A 20,863-nucleotide genomic window follows, 5' to 3' on the forward strand; every position below is an offset into this window, starting at 1 on the left:
ACAACAACAAGAATCAATGACAAGACAGAGGATTGTAAAGTCTTATAACTAAAGACTGTTTTATAATACATCTTCATATAAATAAAACTTTTTTGGTTTTATGTTTTTGATAAAATGCACTTTCAGTGACAGTAGGTTTTATTTGATGTTAACAGGCAAGGCAGATTCTTGAACGTGAGTACAACAACCTCTTGGCCCTGGGAACTGAGCGGAGACTGGATGAAGTAAGTTCTTACCTCTCCTTCCAAATTATCTTACAACACTGCCCCCCCCCCAGCCCCATCCCACTACCCCTGAGAGGGAGACACTGATTGACTCTCCAGTACCACATAGTGTTGGGATAAATCTCTCCAACCCAGATATGCCCTGGCAATGAAAACACAACACAATAAATACCATTACATGCTGTGCATCTAGATAGGGCAGATGTACTGCTACACTACCATCTTCCACAGCTTATGAGACCCCTTAGAACTTTCGGTTTCTCCAGGCCATGTGCTTCTGCTCAGCTTTTCTCCTTATCCTTCCTCTTCTGCATCCTCTCTCCCTCTTCCATTATCTCCTTATTTCCCTCTCACCTTCTGCTCCACCTTCCCTTTTAGCTGCCTAATCATCAGCTCTCCTTTATTTTACAAATTAAGGTGGGGAGCAGGTTTACAGGAAATCACCTGAGTGAGTGCTGACTCATTCCTTGTCCACAGCCACTCACAGGAGAACAGAATTAACATCAAATATAATTAGCTTCAGGGCTATCCACAATAGTCAATCCTGAAATCATAGATACAAGTACCAACATAGAGACTCACCAGCTTATATGTAGGAATCCATATGAAGACACATATATTCATATAAAACAATTAATGGTAAAAAGAAGCGATGAACTAAAAAAAGAGTGAAGAAGAGTATTAGGAAGGTTTTAGAAGCAGTAAAAAAGAAATGTAATTGTCTTTCCTATCTCAAAAATAATGAAGTCATGAATTTGAGTGTTAGAGCACCAGAGGGCTTGCAGGTTAAAAAACAGGGTGGAGAAATGATGTAATTGTATTTTAATTTGTAAAGAAGCTGGACTCCAGAAATTCAAATAACCCCATTAAAAATGGGGTACAGAGCTTAACAAAGAATTCTCAACTGAGGAATACCAAATAGCTGAGAAGCACCTGAAAAAATGTTCAACATCCTTAATCATCAGGGAAATGCAAATCAAAACAACCTTGAGATTCCACCTCACACCAGTAAGAATGGCTAAGATCAAAAATTCAGGTGACAGCAGATGCTGGCGAGGATGTGGAGAAAAATCCTCTACTGCTGGTGGGATTGCAAGCTTGTACAACCACTTTGGAAGTCAGTCTGGAGGTTCCTCAGAAAATTGGACATAATACTACCAGAAGATCCCGCAATACCTCTCCTGGGCATATACCCAGAAGTTCCAACTGGTAATAAGAACACATGCTCCACTATGTTCATAGCAGCCTTATTTATAATAGCCAAAAGCTGGAAAGAACCCAGATGTCCCTCAACAGAGGAATGGATACAGAAACTGTGGCACATTTACACAATGGAGTACTACTCAGCTATTATAAACAATAAATTTATGAAATTTTTGGACAAATGGATGTATCTGGAGGATATCATCCTTAGTGAGGTAACCCAATCACCAAAGAAGTCATTAGATATGCACTCACTGATAAGTGGATATTAGCCCAGAAACATAGAACACCCAAGATTCAATTTGCAAAACAAGAAAATCAAGAAGAGGGAAGACCAACGGGTGGATACTTTGTTCCTCCTTAGAATAGGTAACAAAATACCCATGAAAGGAGTTACAGAGACAAAGTTTGGAACTAAGATGAAAGGATGGACTATCCAGAGACTACCCCACGCAGGGATCCATCCCACAATCAGCCACCAAACACAGACACTATTGCATAGGCCAGCAAGATTTTGATGAAGGAACCCTGGTATAGCTGTCTTGTATGAGGCTATGCCAGTGCCTAGCAAATACAGAAGTCGATGCTCACAGTGAATACAGGGTCCCCAATGGAGAAGCTAGAGAGAGCACACAAGTAGCTGAAGGGGTCTGCAACCCTATAGGTGGAACAACAATATGAACTAATCAGTACCCACAGAGCTCCTGTCTCTAGCTGCATATGTAGCAGAAGATGGCCTAGTCGGCCATCAGTGGGAAAAGAGGCCCCTTGGTATTGGAAACATTATATGCCCCAGTACAGGGGAATGCCAGGGCCAAGAAGCAGGAGTGGGTAGATAGGGCAGCAGGGGGGGGGGGGGGAGGATATAGGGAACTTTTGGGATAGCATTTGAAATGTATATAAAGAAAATATCTAATAATAAATAAATAAATAAATGAAAGACATTCCTTCAAGCTTAAAGGAAGAATGACAACACATCTCTGCTTTGAATGAGCAAGTTCTAGGTTTAACATCTAGAAAGTTTCTCTTTTCTTCCTTAATTTTAAGTTATATTTCTTAGTTATGACTTTTTATTTAGGACTAAGATCCAGTGAATGTTCTTACTTTGATATTTAGACATTGAAAATAACTTAAAGTATGAGTGTGTGTGTGTGTAGTGATCATAAGAAACATATTTCAAGAAACATTTTTTAATTATAAGCAATTACTATACTAGTATTGATAATTTGACTTCAAAATAAGGAATATGCTTATTTTCTCAGCGTCATTACATCTTCAAAAACAATTTCAGAGTATTAAAATGGAGAAAATTTGTTTCAATTGAATTGGATAAACGTTGTAATTTTATATGGAGATGCTGTGTTTTCTTCAAAATAGAGAACATCTTTAAAAAATCATTGGCTATGATGGTTAAATTGAACATAAGAATCCCAGAGCATAGTTAACACACATTAAGTGATTTGGAGGACAAGGACTATGTAGGAAGATGCCTAAGTTGTTTGAATGCAATGAAGATTTACAATCTCTACAATTGAAAGATGTTTCAAATAGCCCATTTGAGATTCTTTTTTTTTAAGATTTTTATTTTTTTATGGAAGAAGTAAAATGAAATCTTGGGATAGAGTAGAAAACAGTGTTGCATAATTCCTGTGCAAAGTATTGGTGTTCCTTAACCATAAAATCAGCTGCTGGAAATATTTTCATTCTGAAAATGTGTATAACTCTGTGTAGGGGGTTAACCTAGAAAAAAAATTCAAGATCTTAGGTTCAATTCAATTCTGCAGAGATGCATCAAATTAGAATTAATTTGAAATATCAATACAGCAATAATTCTATATTTAAATGAACAAGGCAGATGACCTTGCTGCTATAATCCCATGTCATCTTGTGCAAAATTAATTTGAGAACCTTATAAATATAACCCTAACCAACTCATAGAATAATAATTTTGCCCTATGAGGATGATGTATAATTTTCTAAAACATAGTTAACATGCACAGTAGGTAGCTTAGCCATTGAATTGTTTGTCACTACAGCATGGATACTTGAGTTTAGATTTCTTATACCAATATGCAAAAACAGGCAAGACACCACACATCTGTGGTCCTTGCACTGGGCAGTTGGGACAAATAGATGGCTGCAGTTTGCTAGCTAAACTAGCTGAGTCAGTAAGCTTTAAATATAGTGAGAATACCTATCACAAAAATAAACAAAAACACAAATAAGTAAATGAATAAGGGTAATTGCCGCAGACCCTTTTGGTCCCTTGTCTGTGAAGAACGGGTCTCTGGTTGCAGATGGACAAGGAGTCGGAGAATGAATGACAAACAGATGCAACACAGGAGATTGTGTAGAATCTGAATGTATTGTCACAAAGTGAACACCAATCTTATATAATACAGAAAACCAAGGGGGGTAGGATGTCACAGCAGGCAAAGTACATTGAACAAAGGAATGACTTCAAAAGGACTTACAGGAACCAGGTAATATTTACAGTAAAGATAAAACACCTCTGCTTAGGGTCAGCTAATGACAGGTAAGGATTTCACACCCTAGTCACAATTTGTGCTACTCCTTTGAGTCTCATGAATAATGCAATACCACAACCCCCCTAATTCCTAGGCCCTAATACATTCTTGTATGAGTGTAAGTTGGCTGTTCTGTGAAGTATCTGTGAAGAATCTCCATTTCTCAGAAGAATTCACCAACTTGCTTTTAATATAAAGATACCAGGTACCAAAGTTGAATCAGGATCAAGTTGACCTTCTAAACAGTCCCATATCCCCTAAAGAAATAGAAGCAGTTATTAATAGTCTCCCAGCCAAAAAAAGCCCAGGACCAGACGGGTTTAGTGCAGAGTTCTATCAGACCTTCAAAGAAGATCTAATTCCAGTTCTGCACAAACTATTTCACAAGATAGAAGTAGAAGGTACTCTACCCAACTCATTTTATGAAGCCACTATTACTCTGATACCTAAACCACAGAAAGATCCAACAAAGATAGAGAACTTCAGACCAATTTCTCTTATGAATATCGATGCAAAAATCCTTAATAAAATTCTCGCTAACCGAATCCAAGAACACATTAAAGCAATCATCCATCCTGACCAAGTAGGTTTTATTCCAGGGATGCAGGGATGGTTTAATATACGAAAATCCATCAATGTAATCCATTATATAAACAAACTCAAAGACAAAAACCACATGATCATCTCGTTAGATGCAGAAAAAGCATTTGACAAGATCCAACACCCATTCATGATAAAAGTTTTGGAAAGATCAGGAATTCAAGGCCCATACCTAAACATAATAAAAGCAATCTACAGCAAACCAGTAGCCAACATCAAAGTAAATGGAGAGAAGCTGGAAGCAATCCCACTAAAATCAGGGACTAGACAAGGCTGCCCACTTTCTCCCTACCTTTTCAACATAGTACTTGAAGTATTAGCCAGAGCAATTCGACAACAAAAGGAGATCAAGGGGATACAAATTGGAAAAGAGGAACTCAAAATATCACTTTTTGCAGATGATATGATAGTATATATAAGTGACCCTAAAAATTCCACCAGAGAACTCCTAAACCTGATAAACAGCTTCGGTGAAGTAGCTGGATATAAAATAAACTCAAACAAGTCAATGGCCTTTCTCTACACAAAGAATAAACAGGCTGAGAAAGAAATTAGGGAAACAACACCATTTTCAATAGTCACAAATAATATAAAATATCTCGGCGTGACTCTAACTAAGGAAGTGAAAGATCTGTATGATAAAAACTTCAAGTCTCTGAAGAAAGAAATTAAAGAAGATCTCAGAAGATGGAAAGATCTCCCATGCTCATGGATTGGCAGGATCAACATTGTAAAAATGGCTATCTTACCAAAAGCAATCTACAGATTCAATGCAATCCCCATCAAAATTCCAACTCAATTCTTCAACGAATTAGAAGGAGCAATTTGCAAATTCATCTGGAATAACAAAAAACCTAGGATAGCAAAAACTCTTCTCAAGGATAAAAGAACCTCTGGTGGAATCACCATGCCTGACCTAAAGCTTTACTACAGAGCAATTGTGATAAAAACTGCATGGTACTGGTATAGAGACAGACAAGTAGACCAATGGAATAGAATTGAAGACCCAGAAATGAACCCACACACCTATGGTCACTTGATCTTCGACAAGGGAGCTAAAACCATCCAGTGGAAGAAAGACAGCATTTTCAACAATTGGTGCTGGCACAACTGGTTGTTATCGTGTAGAAGAATGCAAATTGATCCATACTTATCTCCTTGTACTAAGGTCAAATCTAAGTGGATCAAGGAACTTCACATAAAACCAGAGACACTGAAACTTATAGAGGAGAAAGTGGGGAAAAGCCTTGAAGATATGGGCACAGGGGAAAAATTCCTGAACAGAACAGCAATGGCTTGTGCTGTAAGATCGAGAATTGACAAATGGGACCTAATGAAACTCCAAATTTTCTGCAAGGCAAAAGACACCGTCAATAAGACAAAAAGACCACCAACAGATTGGGAAAGTATCTTTACTTATCCTAAATCAGATAGTGGACTAATATCCAACATATATAAAGAACTCAAGAAGGTGGACTTCAGAAAATCAAATAACCCCATTAAAAAATGGGGCTCAGAACTGAACAAAGAATTCTCACCTGAGGAATACCGAATGGCAGAGAAGCACCTGAAAAAATGTTCAACATCCTTAATCATCAGGGAAATGCAAATCAAAACAACCCTGAGATTCCACCTCACACCAGTCAGAATGGCTAAGATCAAAAATTCAGGTGACAGCAGATGCTGGCGTGGATGTGGAGAAAGAGGAACACTCCTCCATTGTTGGTGGGATTGCAGGCTTGTACAACCACTCTGGAAATCAGTCTGGCGGTTCCTCAGAAAATTGGACATAGTACTACCAGAGGATCCAGCAATACCTCTCCTGGGCATATATCCAGAAGATGCCCCAACTGGTAAGAAGGACACATGCTCCACTATGTTCATAGCAGCCTTATTTATAATAGCTAGAAGCTGGAAAGAACCCAGATGCCCCTCAACAGAGGAATGGATACAGAAAATGTGGTACATCTACACAATGGAGTACTACTCAGCTATTAAAAAGAATGAATTTATGAAATTCCTAGCCAAATGGATGGACCTGGAGGGCATCATCCTGAGTGAGGTAACACATTCACAAAGGAAGTCACACAATATGTACTCACTGATAAGTGGATATTAGCCCAAAACCTAGGATATCCAAGATATAAGATACAATTTCCTAAACACATGAAACTCAAGAAAAATGAAGACTGAAGTGTGGACACTATGCCCCTCCTTAGAAGTGGGAACAAAACACCCTTGGAAGGAGGTACAGAGACAAAGTTTGGAGCTGAGATAAAAAGATGGACCATTAGAGACTGCCATATCCGGGGATCCATCCCATAATCAGCTTCCAAATGCTGACACCATTGCATATACTAGCAAGATTATGCTGAAAGGACCCTGATATAGCTGTCTCTTGTCAGAGTATGCCTGGGCCTAGCAAACATAGAAGTGGATGCTCACAGTCGGCTATTGGATGGATCACATGGCCCCCAATGAAGGAGCTAGAGAAAGTACCCAAGAAGCTAAAGGGATCTGCAACCCTATAGGTGGAACAACATTATGAACTAACCAGTACCCCGGAGCTCTTGACTCTAGCTGCATATGTATCAAAAGATGGCCTAGGCAGCCATCACTGGAAAGAGAGGCCCATTGGACACGCAAACTTTATATGCCCCAGTACAGGGAAACGCCAGGGCCAAAAAAAGGGGAGTGGGTGGGTAGGGGAGTAGGGGTGGGTGGCTATGGGGGACTTTTGGTATAGCATTGGAAATGTAAATGAGCTAAATACCTAATAAAAAATGGAAAAAAAATATGCAATGTAGCCTGCTATACCTGGCTGTAGTGAAGATTCCTGTCTCAGTGGGATTCCCTAACTCTTACTTGGTAAACCCATCTATTAGCTAGGCCATTGTGTATTCCCTTGTTTAGGTGAGACTAGCTACTGTCCTAAGAAATCATTCTGCAGACTAGCCCTGAGCTATTCTAGCTCCCTTCTTTGTAAAACCTAATTAGTTTCACTGTCTCTACTAGAAGTAAATTTGAATGTTACTGAATAGATAACCTTCTCACTGAATTCCTACTGAATTCCAAGTTTGTCAGCTTCAAGGATTTTCTGGGACATTGGAACACTGGCGAAGGCTTAACTATGTCAGAATTCAATCTTTAAAGGCACTTATAATGAACTAATTCTAAAAGAGAACATGAGGATCCATACACCAGACTAAAGCGGGGATAGGGTATGAGTATACAGGTTATGAGAATGCCAAAGATCCAGGAGGTGGGTTTCTCTGAAAATCTTTGCCTCGTGAGTGCTCTCCGGCCTCTCAGCCTGCCTAGCAAACTTCACTGAAGCGTGCATAGCAGTTAATGATAAATGAAAAACTCTGGCCTTCACACACAAGGGCACATGCGTATGTGCAAACACACATGTGAAAACACATGCACCATACACAATACATGTACACACACAATATCACGACACAAGGCTAAATGATGGCCAGCCGTCTAGTTTTTGAATATGAACAAATCTAGTTAAGCAACTTGCCTTAACAGTAGTGAAATCACTTCTGCATTTCAATTGACCCATGTATATTCTGTAGAAATAATTTTTGAAGTTCTAATGTATATCTAAGAGTTTGACTTCAATTTAAAAGAAACCTTTCAGGGCTAGGGAGACAGTTCCACTGTTAATAACATGCCCTGTTCTTTCAGAGAACCACGCATAGGTCAGTTCCAAGAACCCACATCAGGCAACACATAACCACCTGTCCTGTGAGCTCCAGGGAATCTGACAATCTTTCTGGCTACTACAGGCACTGCATACAAACAAACCCACATATAGACAAAGTCAGATACGCTTTTTTAAAAGTATCTTGAAGACTTTCTCTTAGGTTACTGCTTCTTGAACATTTATTGTCTTTCTGCAGTGTCTCCTTTGTATGGTAAAAGAACAGTAGATGAGTATCATAATTGAGACATTTGCCCATTGATTTAAAGAATGTCTATTAAAGAAGTCACTAGAAATCTGTGGGAGTGAAAGGGATGGAGACAACATTTGGGATGTAAATAAATAGAATAGTTAATATAAAGAACCATACAGCCTTAAAATGTCAGATAGGGTTTTGTGTAATTGATAAGTTTTAACTTAAACACAATTTCTCCAAAAATCTAGATGTCAGAGAGGTCAAAATATGTGTTATTTTCTCAATCTGAGAACATAGAAGATGTGGGACAATGTCAAACAAAATCATTTGATATAGCATGTATCATTTAAATTAAAAATTGTTACCAAATATAAATGAAATTAAGGTATTGACAACAGGGATTTTAACTCTATTGTTCATAGAGAACCAAAGTCATTCAAAATCAGTACTGTCAATTATTTCCCGACATGTCAGAACGAAGTAAAATGAGGTAGCAAAGTAAATGGCAGATGTCTTGTTACACGACGACTGCCAATTGGATCAGAAAATGGAGCAGCAGGTCTCTCATTTTCACAAGTGTGTTAAAATAAATCCAAACTTCTAGCCCAAGAAGACTATACTCTGACACCACAGAGCAGCAGCCCTGTGTCCTGTATCAGATGCCTTCTGCACTGTGTCCTGTGCCCTGACCCTCTGAGCAGAACCGAGTGGCTAGGATTGCCTTGATTTTCATGGTCTCTATTTGCATGGTAAAAAAATAAATAAATAAACTAAAAACTACATGCACTCACGCTACCTCCTAGCCCTGCCCACTGCCCTATGGAACTCGGTTCCTTTGCACAGTATAGATCACATGTCAGATAATGGAAAATGAGAAAAAACACATTATCAGCAAAGAAGAAGAGTCCCAAGTGGAGACTTCTGCAGCATGTTTCAGTCCATTCATCAAGCTGTCGCTCTCTCACAGTATACTCAGTTACCTGTTCTCCTGCTCTGGTGTAAACAGTGGGTGTGTTCATAGTCCATACTTCCTTGTTACCTTAGTGAGTCAATACTTAGTTTATTATACATGTGGCTGCGTAGTTTCAGGGAGTATGTCCTGGTGATATTAGAAGGTAAGATGTATGTGGAATGATTTATATATTTGTTAGAAACCAACACAAAGAAAATGGTGAATTAGATGTGTGGGCTCACTAATTCAAAGGAGAATAATTGCCTTTGAACAGTAACTTTGTATATGCAGAAAGACAAAAGCAGTTATTTCATTGAGACACACCAGAATTGGTGACCAGAATTACATTTTTTTCTTTATTGAAAACATCAAACACTATATCTTAATTATGCCAACTCCTTCCCTAATGCTCCACCAAATCCTCAACATATGTCCCCCAACTTTGGATACTTCTTTGTTGGTTTGTTGTAAAAACACAGAATCCAATTAATGCTGCGTATGTACAATTGGTAACCTGACTATCCAAAGTGATCAACCTCTCAAGTGCCACACTTTTCGAGAAAACTATCAGTTATCAATTTCACCTAAGATATAAGTGGGGTTTTAGGATCATCTCTTTCTCCAGACTGGAATTCTGTCTGGTTTGAGATTGCTCAGGCCTGCAATCACAACCACTGTGAGTTCATATGTACAGCTGTCCTGCTGTGCCTAAAGCCTTTTCTACCTTCGGCTCTTACCATCCTTCTACTCTTGGGAGGACACGGTGTGATGCAGATGTCCATTCTTATTCCTTGCACCTTGACCACGTGAGCACCTCTAGGTTAATCACAATCAACTGCAAGTAGAAGTTTTTCTAATGAGGTTAGAAAAACTACACCAATCCACAGGTACACGAGGAAGTCATTAGAACTCACGATAACACTCTGTCCCTTTAGCAGTATAAGACGTTGTTAGTATGTTCTCTTTTATGACCTTTATTCCATCTAGCCACCTATTCTTGACCATGAAAGCAGTTTTAAGTATGAGTCCTGACTTATGGAACAGACCTTAAATTGAATGTGAAAATGGTTGTTTACTCCTATAATGTGAGTGCCACCATTGCACCATGGAGCATGTGTTGTCATGCCTATTGTCCTTTGTGGGACCGTGAAAGGCAGCCTGTTTTCTGGATGAGCTAGGTTTAAACCCTGGAGACCCATCAGGTGTTCTCTCAAGGGATGGAAGGTCTGTTTGCCATGCTTCCAGACACTAGGCTTCTGAAACAAGGTCCAGATCCATAATTTTGTGGCCATCAGTCACGTAGGGCAATACCCCAAGCTCGTGGTATTCTATCTGTACTCCACCCACATGGTTACCTGGCCACAGCCATGTAGGCCAGCTCACTATAAAAGTGGCTGTTTGCCCCTTCTCCCTCTCTTACTCTTCTTGCTCTTATTCTCTTACCCTTGCCTCTCTACTCTCTTGCTCCCCCTCTCTCCACACCCCCATCCCCCTCTCTACACATGGCCATGGCCACCCTCTACTTCCCTAATCTCTCCCTCTCTCTGCCTTTCTACAATAAACACCTTAAAACCATGGACTGCCTCTTCTCTTTGGGATCCACCATGCTGGAACAATGGATCAAGGTCCTGTGGCTTTTCACAGATGTGGGGTGTGTGCAGTCTAACTTCCTGCCTCGTCTAGTGGCCCGAGCCCTGGGCCAGACGCAGGACACCATTTTAACCCCCAGTCCTTGACACTCACAGGTTTTGCAGCTGTATATGATGGATTGATAATTGTTTTTTTCTTTTCCAGTATCAGTACAGTATATTATAGAACTATAAAAGGTAGTCAATAGGGATGAAGTTCCTAGAATTCCAGGTTTTACTCACTAAGATTTATGGCTCATATATCTGCTATTTTCAGCAATAGGATCTTTCCATCAGGTTCTGAAGGGGAACCAGGAAGCGAGTCCTTACTGTGTAATAGTTATTAACTAGAGTTATCTTTTCCTTTGGGCATCACGTTAAAATCAATTGTGTTAACTGAAAGGGTAGAACCCAGGCTACAAAGGTTTTCATAAACTCCAGTTAATTTGGAATCACCTAAAATCTCACAAATCTCAAGTTCAACATTTTTCACTTAGATTATAGCCCATTGTATCATATGCTAACAAGGGTGTCTACAATATAGATTTTTGCATACTATCTCACTTTTGTGTACATGAAAGTGATACTTGTCGATTATTTAAGTCCTTTTTATCCTATGTAACAGATAATACAATTAGGTATATCATCTCACAATGAAAAACTAGCACAATGCATAAAAAATATAAATCCAATGATCCATTTTGGTAGAAGAAAACTTTGAGTATTTTCTAGTTTCAAGGATTTTTAAAGGTAACAAACTTTAGATTTGAAATCATGTTAATAATTTAAAATTTTATTTAATCCTTTTTTTTTTTTATACAGTCTAGGTTCTATCCCCTTCCAGGTCTACCCTCTGACCTGACCGTTTCACATCCCACACCTCCTCCCCTCTGTTCCCCCATCTCCACCCCACCAGACCTCCCTACACCTTGGGGCCTTAAATCTCACATTTCTCTCATATTTACTATCTCAGTATGGAATCAACAGAGGGATTCAAGATGAAGCAAAGCATGCCTGTGTGTACTTGACAGACTGAATGTAAATGAACTCTATCAGGAACTCCCAAGCACAGAGATTTATGTGCTATGGCCTTATCTGTTTTCACGACATTGAATTCTACCTTTGTACTGGCAGAGTGACGACAAGAATTTCAGACGGGGATCAACCTGGCGAAGGCAGTTCCCTCCTCGTGAAGTTCATGGAATCAGCATGATGCCTGGGTCCTCAGAAACATTACCAGCTGGATTCAGGTTGACCACAACGTCTGGGCAGTCCAGGAAAATGACGACAGACGGTACAGTAGTTTTACATTTCTGTTTATGAAGTAAAAATCTTGTCTGGACAAAGCTATATAATTCTTAAACTTTGCATACCTTTCTGGAACTGATTTTTTTTTCCTTAAATTAGTTTGCTTTGCTTGAAATTTACTTTGCTTTTATAAAGAAGAAGACCATTTGAAAACTACCAATGCATGAATCCATGACACTTGATATGCACTTGATATGCATTTGAAAAAAAAATAAATTACATCCCCCCAAAATAGCTCCACTAATGTCCACATCTAGCAAAAGCAACATGCATCTTCATGATTTGTGTTTCTTTACTCCTTCTGTTTCAAAACTGAATATTCCATTTAAAATGGAGGTTAGATTTGAAGTCAAATCCCACTAGATATGGAAATTTCTTGTTCTTTTACATGTTGAAATATTATAAATTTTATATTTTATCTTTCAAATTCAGATTCATCAGACATGTTTGTCTCTGACCAAGGCAGAAAGCCTTAAATAAACAAGCACAAACGTGAGAAGAGAATTAAACAAACACAAAACCAACAGTGATTTCTCAATCACATCTCCTTCTGTGGACATTAGACTTTTGATACATCTTTGACAAAAGTCATTCTGGAGAGACAACTTAGAAATAATAATAGAAACCACCAAATTATTTCTGTTTGGTAGGCATTAAAGAAAAATAGTCTTTCTCTTATTATTAAGATAATAATCCAGAATCTTCATTTCTTCTCAAGCTGTTATGGCAATTAAAATTCATCCGAGCATAAAGTGTGGTCTTCGATCTACATTTCTTTTAGCGTGTTAATATTTTGGAACTTGTTAGCAAGGTTCATGAATAATTTAACAGGACTGAAATTAGCATAGAAGTTGGCCAGTACACAGAGAAGAACAACACAATCCACACTACTGTGCTCCCTGAGAGCAATCCTTACAACAAAAGCAGACTCACCCCTGGGAGGTGCTTTGTTACAGATTTCATCTAAGGAGGAATACATAGCAAGTGGAGAGAGAGCTCAGCTGAATTGCACTCGGGTAAATTTTCATTAGTCTCTGGGTCTAGAAGAGAGGAATGTGAGTGGCTTCTGTCTGGGACAAGACAGTCTACTAATATCTTCCAGATCCCTTTACGAGGAGAAAAATCAATCTCTCTCATCTAATGTCTGAGACCTCTAAAGCCCTTTTCTCATTTGCAGTTGCTTCATCAAGACTGCAGAGGTTAGACAACTCCACTGTTCGCACATACTCATGTTGACAAGTCACTCAAAGGAGGCAGCACTGACCTGCTGTGAGTAGTTTCTCTTGGCCGACCAACAACAAACCAACAGAAAGATGGGATTCACAGAGTCTAGTCAATATAGTCCATGCCCTTTGGTATGGTCTAGCCATGCAGAGGTGATCGCCCCCTCGAAGAATAGCATTTCCTATCATTACCTGTCTTCTGTGTTTGGTGGTCTGCCTGTTGAAGGTCTGTCACTCAGTCATTCCACATTAACGGGTTGCTAAACATATTGCTTTCAGGAGCATTTTTTTTTTTTTGGTTTTTTGGTTTTTTTTTTTTTTTTTTTTTTTTTTTTTACTCCATAAAGTTTTCTTAATAAAGAGTCTGGCATTTGAAAAAACATAACAGATCTCAAGTGCCTGTCTTAGAAGGAAGTCAAAAGAGAGCACTAGAAATTTGTGCAAGTTCACAGACAAATAGTGCAAGAAACAGGAAATTAGATGTGGATTAATATTAACAACAAAGTTGAATATAAAATTATACAAATCACAACATCTTATTTCCTATCACTATGATTTATATTTGCTGAAATCAAGTATAAATTTTAAGAACCTGGGAAGTATAATATAGAAAAAATTATAAGAATTAGGAGTAGAAATAGCATGAAACTTCATTATACACATATAAGATATAATATTTATGAGAAAATGCTAATCGGTGGGAAATATTGCTATATCAATACAACATGAAATTTTATAGTAAATATTCCATATATGTAAAACTGGTTTCCTAGATTTATAAACTTTAAATGGGTGAAAAATATATTAACCTAAATTTTGGATATACCAAACTATTCTATCATATTCAATGAGCTGATATTTGAAAGAAAATAGTTTTCAACTCTATTGTGCCCAGAGATGGGAGAAGGAAAGGGTAGAGCAGCAGTCTGCCTGTGCTTTTTACTATGAGTAAACAGCCTTGGATCAACATCGATGTACAACACATCATGGCTCTTGGGAGACGAACAAAGAGGCTGACATGCTGCCTTCCGTGGGTCACTAATTAAGAAAGCAGAAAACAAAAAAAAAGCACTCAGACAAATACTTTAATTTCTCAAAATGGTACAATGAGACAAACATTTTGTGATACAAAATTTGGTCTCATTAGTCATGGCCTGCAATATATAATCATTTAGCTAAAATAAGAGACTTTTCATAACACTGTTTATAACATCCAACACATAGCATAATAATTTTCTCAGAAACTTAATAATTTACTAGCTCATAAATGACTAATATGTTCAGTAGTGCTTGCTGCTTAGCTCTAGACTCATGAGTAGAATTTATCTTGAACTATTTGCAATTTTTTTCCTGCATGTTATTCTAGTTCATATTTTTTTTAGTTTTAACCACTAAAAGGAATAAAAATATTAACAAGATAATAAAAGACAATATTTATTTTATTTTAGTGAGAAATTAAAATGGTCATTATGAAAAGTAAGCCTAAGTATACTTTATATTAGTCTGTTGTGTCAGTAATAGTAATGTGAGATTTGTTTCTATGTGATGTCATGGCTGGAATCTATAGTGTAATACATACTGCTCATACAGAGACATCAAATATGCTGTTTTATGTTCTATAATGATCAAAGAAAAGCATCATTTTTTAAAACTCTAAAATATATGAACTAGAATATAAATCTATCCTATGGAATATGCCAACTCCACCCAATTTAAAAATTAGCAACCTAAAGAAACTTGAGAAGGCATGCTGACATTTTATACCACTTATAGTACACCCATATTTTCCCTGAAGTTGAATAAGGTCTACTTCATGCTCCTGAAAATATAAATAAGTAAATAAGTAAGTGGAGACTAGTAAATGTCACACCATCTACTCTAAGTTACATCCTCCATACCGTTCCTTGTGCTGGGGTTCTAGGACAGGCCTATACAAGCTGCATGGAGATATCTGCCAGTGCAAAGGTGTGGGGTCTATTGGCTGGGAGTTGACAGTGAGCTCATGCTGTATGTCCCCTTTCAGATGTCATCTTTTCAGTCTACACGACCTAAAGTGCACTACCACCTAGGAAGACAAATGGAGAAGCCTTTGTGAAGACTGAATCCTAAGGGAATAATATAAGTAACGGTTTACCAAACATTAAATATGTGACTCTGGGGGGAGTTGGGTATTGAGTCTGATTAGTTTACTATGATTGTAATAAAAATGCTTAAGTTATCTGATATAAGAGCATCATCTACGTCATAACTTCCGTACGTCTGATGCCTTTATGAGATGGAACCACTTGTTTTTCTTCATGTTGTAATATAATAGGCATTTATGTATTGCTGTGTACCATTTCTTTTTAAATGTGTAAGTCTTCTGTAAATGGATATAAATATGATTTTTTAAAAAAATAAAATATATGGTTCATGGAGTCTCGAGTGCAAACTGAACAATTCCAAGTACTGTTTGTATTTTACCATTTCACCATTTATACGGTTTTTTGAATTGTAATGGTCAATCAATATGTTCCTTAGAAGTGTGTTTCATGCTTCGACATGCTTCTCCTTCAAGTCTGTCAAACCTTAAAGCTGAACACCTGCCTCTGATCATGTGATTAAACCTGGAGCCCAAAATGACCTTTAAAGGCCATCAGGGATGTGACACCCTCTCTCTCTCCTTACAGAAGCACTGTGATGGCTCAACCTGTTTCAAAAGAAAACAAAGCCAAACTGTTTACAAGAGTCAAATGCAATGATTTTAACAATTTATATTATGAAAACCATTACCTAATTTTGTTGCCTGTGGACCAAGAAACACACACACACACAAACACACATGCATATACACACACTTTACTAAAAACTACATGTTCATTCAAATAGCCAACACTGGACAGTGAATGTCAACCATTGTAGAGTCTGAGTTCCATTTCCACTGGGGTGTGGGGTGGAGGGGCAGAACCCCATAACCTACCCCCATTTTAAAAATCACTGTTAACAGGGCATTAGCCAGACTCAAGTCTGTTATTACGAGCCTTTAGCTGAAATAACCATTTTTTTGTGACTTCCCTGAATTCACTTTCATCAGAGGAAATAAAGACAGAATGATTAACATATATAGTGTATAAAAAGTAAAGATGAGTAATCTCTTCCTTGTGGCTTTATTCGGTGGTGTCACTGCTGTTTATTCTTTATTGATATGGGAGATTTCAAAGTGGAACCTATTTAATAATACCATTGATCTGTTTCCCTGCTGCTTGGTCTTAATGCAAGACCCGTCATTAGTAAATTATTATTAATTTTTTGTATTTCAATTCGTTGTATTTGCACGTACATTTGTTTCGATGTCTATTTTTGTTGAACAGATTCAATCAAACGGTAATGGTAACAGAAAACCTCTCCATTATCAATAAAACAACAACAACAACAACAAATGCCTCCAGTTTCCTGCTTAAGCTTTGTTTTCTAGTAGCCTGACATTTAACGATTTATTTCGATTACCAAGAAAATCATTCAACGATTTCAAATGCGATTCTATTCAAAATTGAGTCTGCCACTAGAGGGAGGTCTAAACCAGCTGATAGAGGTGGCTTGGCTTTTTTTTTTTTTTTTTTTTTAATGTTGCTTGAGTAAAGACAATGTGAAAGAACATTGAAACTCTCGATTCATCAAAATGAAATAGATAAGAGAAACTCTGATACCTGCATGGCAGAAAGATTTATACTCGTATTTAGATACCTGTGTGACAAACAGTTGTGCATAGCTGTAGTGCAACCCTTGTGATAATTAACTTACAAGGAAGAACATTTTATTTTGTCCCAGCGCATTTGATGTTCCGTCTCAAGAACCGGCAGTCTGCAGGCTTTGGGGTCGAGTGGCGTGGTCGGAAGCCTGTACCAGAGGAAACTGTTCACTTCCTTGACAGGAGACATGGAGCCCGGTGCTGCTGCTGCTCAGCTCGGGACACATAAGAGGGCACATTTCTGTGACCTGAACACTTAGCATCAGCATTATCCTGGCCACGCATTCAGCACAGAAGCTTTTGGGGGAATAATCAATATCCAATTAGGTAAACCACTCACACTGTCACCTAAAGCAGTCTCGTCTTTTTAGAAATCACCTACAAAATACTGATCATCTGTCATAGACCCCGATAGTGTGATACAAAGTATCAAATTACTTTCCTTGAGAATTATGTAAAATATTGCTTAATGTATAAGAAAATTGTAGTCAGCTATATTTCTGGGTGTTTTGGTTTTGGTTTTCCCCTTTAGCCATCAATGTTAGGAATTCAAACATGTTAGAATATCAGATCGGACCCTTTCAAACACAACTTTATATAAGTAAAACAACCTTTTGGCGAATAAAACAAGTTTCACTTTTAGCTAGTTAGTGTATTTTTTATGGGGAAAAATAAATTGTCGCACTCTTTAAATATTAAAGGTACTTTTATTTTCATTTTTGCAGGTGTCTTACAAATTTAAAAATTTCATAAAGTACAAGATCACAGGGACACCATCAAGGTGAATTTAAGTGTGGTCACATTTCTTGGATTGTATCATTGCGATCAAAGACACATTCAATTCAAAATATTTTAGATGTGATTTGACAAACAAGACAAAACAGAAACCTCATGGGGAGATTTTAAAATAGAAAGTTCTTTAATTTTCTCCCAATGTTTTAAGCAGTCTGATGACTTCATTTTAGCACCACAGCCGTGATAACTGCCTCTATCTGCAGGAGAGATGGCTTTCCTCATTGAAACATAAGAAAAACAGCTCCTTCCCAGGTGTGAGAAACTGTGTTTTTTTGTTTATTCATTTGTTTTGTCAGTTTTATTAATTTATTTTTATAGATTCTCTCTACGGGAAAATAACCCATGCTTACTTGCTGATGTATCCCCTCAGATCTGGGAAAGAGGAAAATCTACATATGATCCAAAGATGAAAACTTTACTCAATTCTTAGATCTGCCTGAGTTTATAATGGGCAAATACGAAAATGACAAACTTAAAGTACCTGGTTCATGTCGAGAAAGTAATGATCTGTATTTTCATGCTAACATATTAAAAATTATTGATTTGTAATCCCCACAGTTGTGAAAATGGATAAAATGTATATATACAATTAATAATTCAAGAAACTCAAGAGCTTCAAGTTACAAAATGTCAGTTGGTTAAATTCGGAATACCAAAATAATTAAAGATGATAACAAACTGTTTTTAATATTACCAATAAAGAAAGTAGTTTAATTAATAAAACTTCCCTTTGAGAAGCCATTCATTATCCACTCTGCAGCCCAAAGTTGCCTAAAAATGAGTCTTTATAATATATATGACAAGTAATAATATTTATGACAAGTAAGTTGCCATCTGTTAGTTCTCACCTATATTTCTTGTATTTGGATTTATCTGTTAGGACACAGACCAAAGAGGCCTAAAATGAGAGCCTTATGTAAGATATGCATAGCTTTTATGACCAGTAAATCCAAATATATTGTTACTTATCCATTTTTCATCTATTTGGACTATTCTGTGAGGACATCATGCTCTTCATAATATTTCCAAAAAGCTGAAGAATTGAGAAACTCTTCCAAGACCTCTCAGAGGTTCAATAAATACAGTATACTTTTTTTTTAATTAAGTGTACGTTCTAAAAAATAACACATGTAGAGCTCTAAGCTAGTTAATCAACTACTACTTCTTACTCTAGCAAATGGATATATTTCTTTAAACTTAATAAAGCCTTATCTCCAATTTTTGAAAAGACTCCATCATTTTATAGAAGAAATGTATGTTAGACCATAATTTTAGAATATTTAATATCTTTTCAAATTCAAATTAAAACTTGCAATACAAGTAAATGTTTGGGGTTCTCTTGAAAACAAGAGGCTCTTGCAGTAAGGTAAAGCCTCTCTCCTGAGCCATATTTCTTTGGGATCTGATAGGGATGGCCCTTGCTGGAATATATGATTTCTAGTATTTAAGGCTATATATTGTTCTTAAATCACTTGTTGGATTATGCACCACAAGAACCACTATAAACTCATTGAGCACCAGTGGTACAGCTCAGTAGAAGAGTGCTTATCTAACATGCACAGAACTCTGGGTTCAACCCTTATGAGAGGAAAAAGTGCTAATTTGGAAGTAAACCCAGCAACTATGAGTAAGAGGCAGGAGGACCAGGATTTCTGAGGCCAACTTAGGAAACACATCCTTGTCAGAGAGAGAGAGACAGAGACAGAGACAGAGATAGAGACAGAGACAGACAGAGAGTCAGAGAGACAGAGAAGAAAGAAGGCTCATTGATATTAGCATGGCCATGAAAATGTATTGACATTTAGCAGATGGTGAAAATGTTTCAATTTCTTATAGCATCCTTCTCGTCGTGCCTTTCCAATTGGAGGACATCCCTTGATTCTATCGAAAAAAGAAAGCATCCAGACACATAGAGTCAATCATGACAGGGGATTCCAGAAGTCTTCATCTCTTCAAAATATTTGGTGAATGCATTGGAAATTCTCTACCAGATACATGCCTCTCCTTACCCAGTAACTAGTAACATAGAAGGGGTGCTCCACCCTGGGGTCCTGTGTTGCTAAGCAACCTACTCTGTTTTGATAATTACCTAAAAGCATAGTGGTCATCTATAAAATAATAGACAACATTTGAGTCTCCACAATAACCTTTTAAATTATATTCCAACTTTGATTTCAGTTTAGATTTTGATCAAAGTGTGGTTGATTCCTATCTCCAGAAAGTACATTTATAGTTCAGATATTTTTTGATTAAAATGTGTTTGTAAAGCACATGAATTTGTAAAACTGTACACCAAAGACACGTTCCTCAATACACTAGATAGCATATAATGATCCATGTTACAGAAAAGAGGTAATTGTGCAAACTGGCTCACATGAAACAATATATATAGTCTCTTTCAGGGGCTACTAGACTGACAAAACACTACAGCTCACATCTGAGTTGATAAGGGATTTTGTTTCAAGTATTCATTTATAGAAAATAAATGACTTAAATCCAGCTAGAAAGTTAAGACCAAGTGGTTGAACGTAGGAAGCAAAAATCACACAGCCTGCTTCAGCACTTCTTCAATGTGACCAAAAATGCTGGGGTCCTCAATCGTAGGGGTCACCTGGAAATAAATAGGCAGTGTCAGATGCGCGTCCTCCCGTGAACTTTGCTGTGACTTTGTACAACAAACAGTGACATGCGTTGTTTCACCATTCATTTTTGTTGATTTTTATTTGTTTTGATTTTTTTTCTTGAGATAGGGTCTCATGGAGTACAG

At 37.5% G+C, this 20,863-nt stretch overlaps 2 protein-coding genes across 53 annotated transcripts in view; one reads left to right on the forward strand and one right to left on the reverse strand.

Annotated features, from left to right (window-relative positions):
- The window catches only part of Ppfia2 (protein tyrosine phosphatase, receptor type, f polypeptide (PTPRF), interacting protein (liprin), alpha 2), a 463,969-nt gene extending 446,026 nt beyond the window's left edge, over window positions 1-17,943 (forward strand). For 27 of the 51 annotated variants that reach the window (XM_030245137.1, XM_006513776.4, XM_030245138.1 and 24 more), the window contains 4 exons: window positions 156-224; window positions 12,178-12,337; window positions 13,529-13,620; window positions 15,598-17,943. In XM_030245137.1, coding sequence (XP_030100997.1) covers window positions 156-224; window positions 12,178-12,337; window positions 13,529-13,587 — 288 coding nt within the window. In that variant the 3' untranslated portion in view covers window positions 13,588-13,620; window positions 15,598-17,943. The remainder of the gene's footprint in view (window positions 1-155; window positions 225-12,177; window positions 12,338-13,528; window positions 13,621-15,597) is intronic. The other 24 variants (XM_006513780.4, XM_017313985.2, XM_017313980.2 and 21 more) reach the window with 2 other exon arrangements.
- Window positions 17,944-17,988: 45 nt separating this feature from the next.
- Acss3 (acyl-CoA synthetase short-chain family member 3) overlaps window positions 17,989-20,863 on the reverse strand; it is a 190,248-nt gene continuing 187,373 nt past the window's right edge. Inside the window, exon 16 of one of the 2 annotated variants that reach the window (XM_030245151.1) lies at window positions 17,989-20,707. In XM_030245151.1, coding sequence (XP_030101011.1) covers window positions 20,639-20,707 — 69 coding nt within the window. In that variant the 3' untranslated portion in view covers window positions 17,989-20,638. The remainder of the gene's footprint in view (window positions 20,708-20,863) is intronic. The other variant, NM_001142804.2, reaches the window with a different exon arrangement.

This window comes from Mus musculus, chromosome 10 (genome assembly GCF_000001635.26).
Source record: "Mus musculus strain C57BL/6J chromosome 10, GRCm38.p6 C57BL/6J".
NCBI classification, from domain to species: Eukaryota; Metazoa; Chordata; class Mammalia; order Rodentia; family Muridae; genus Mus; species Mus musculus.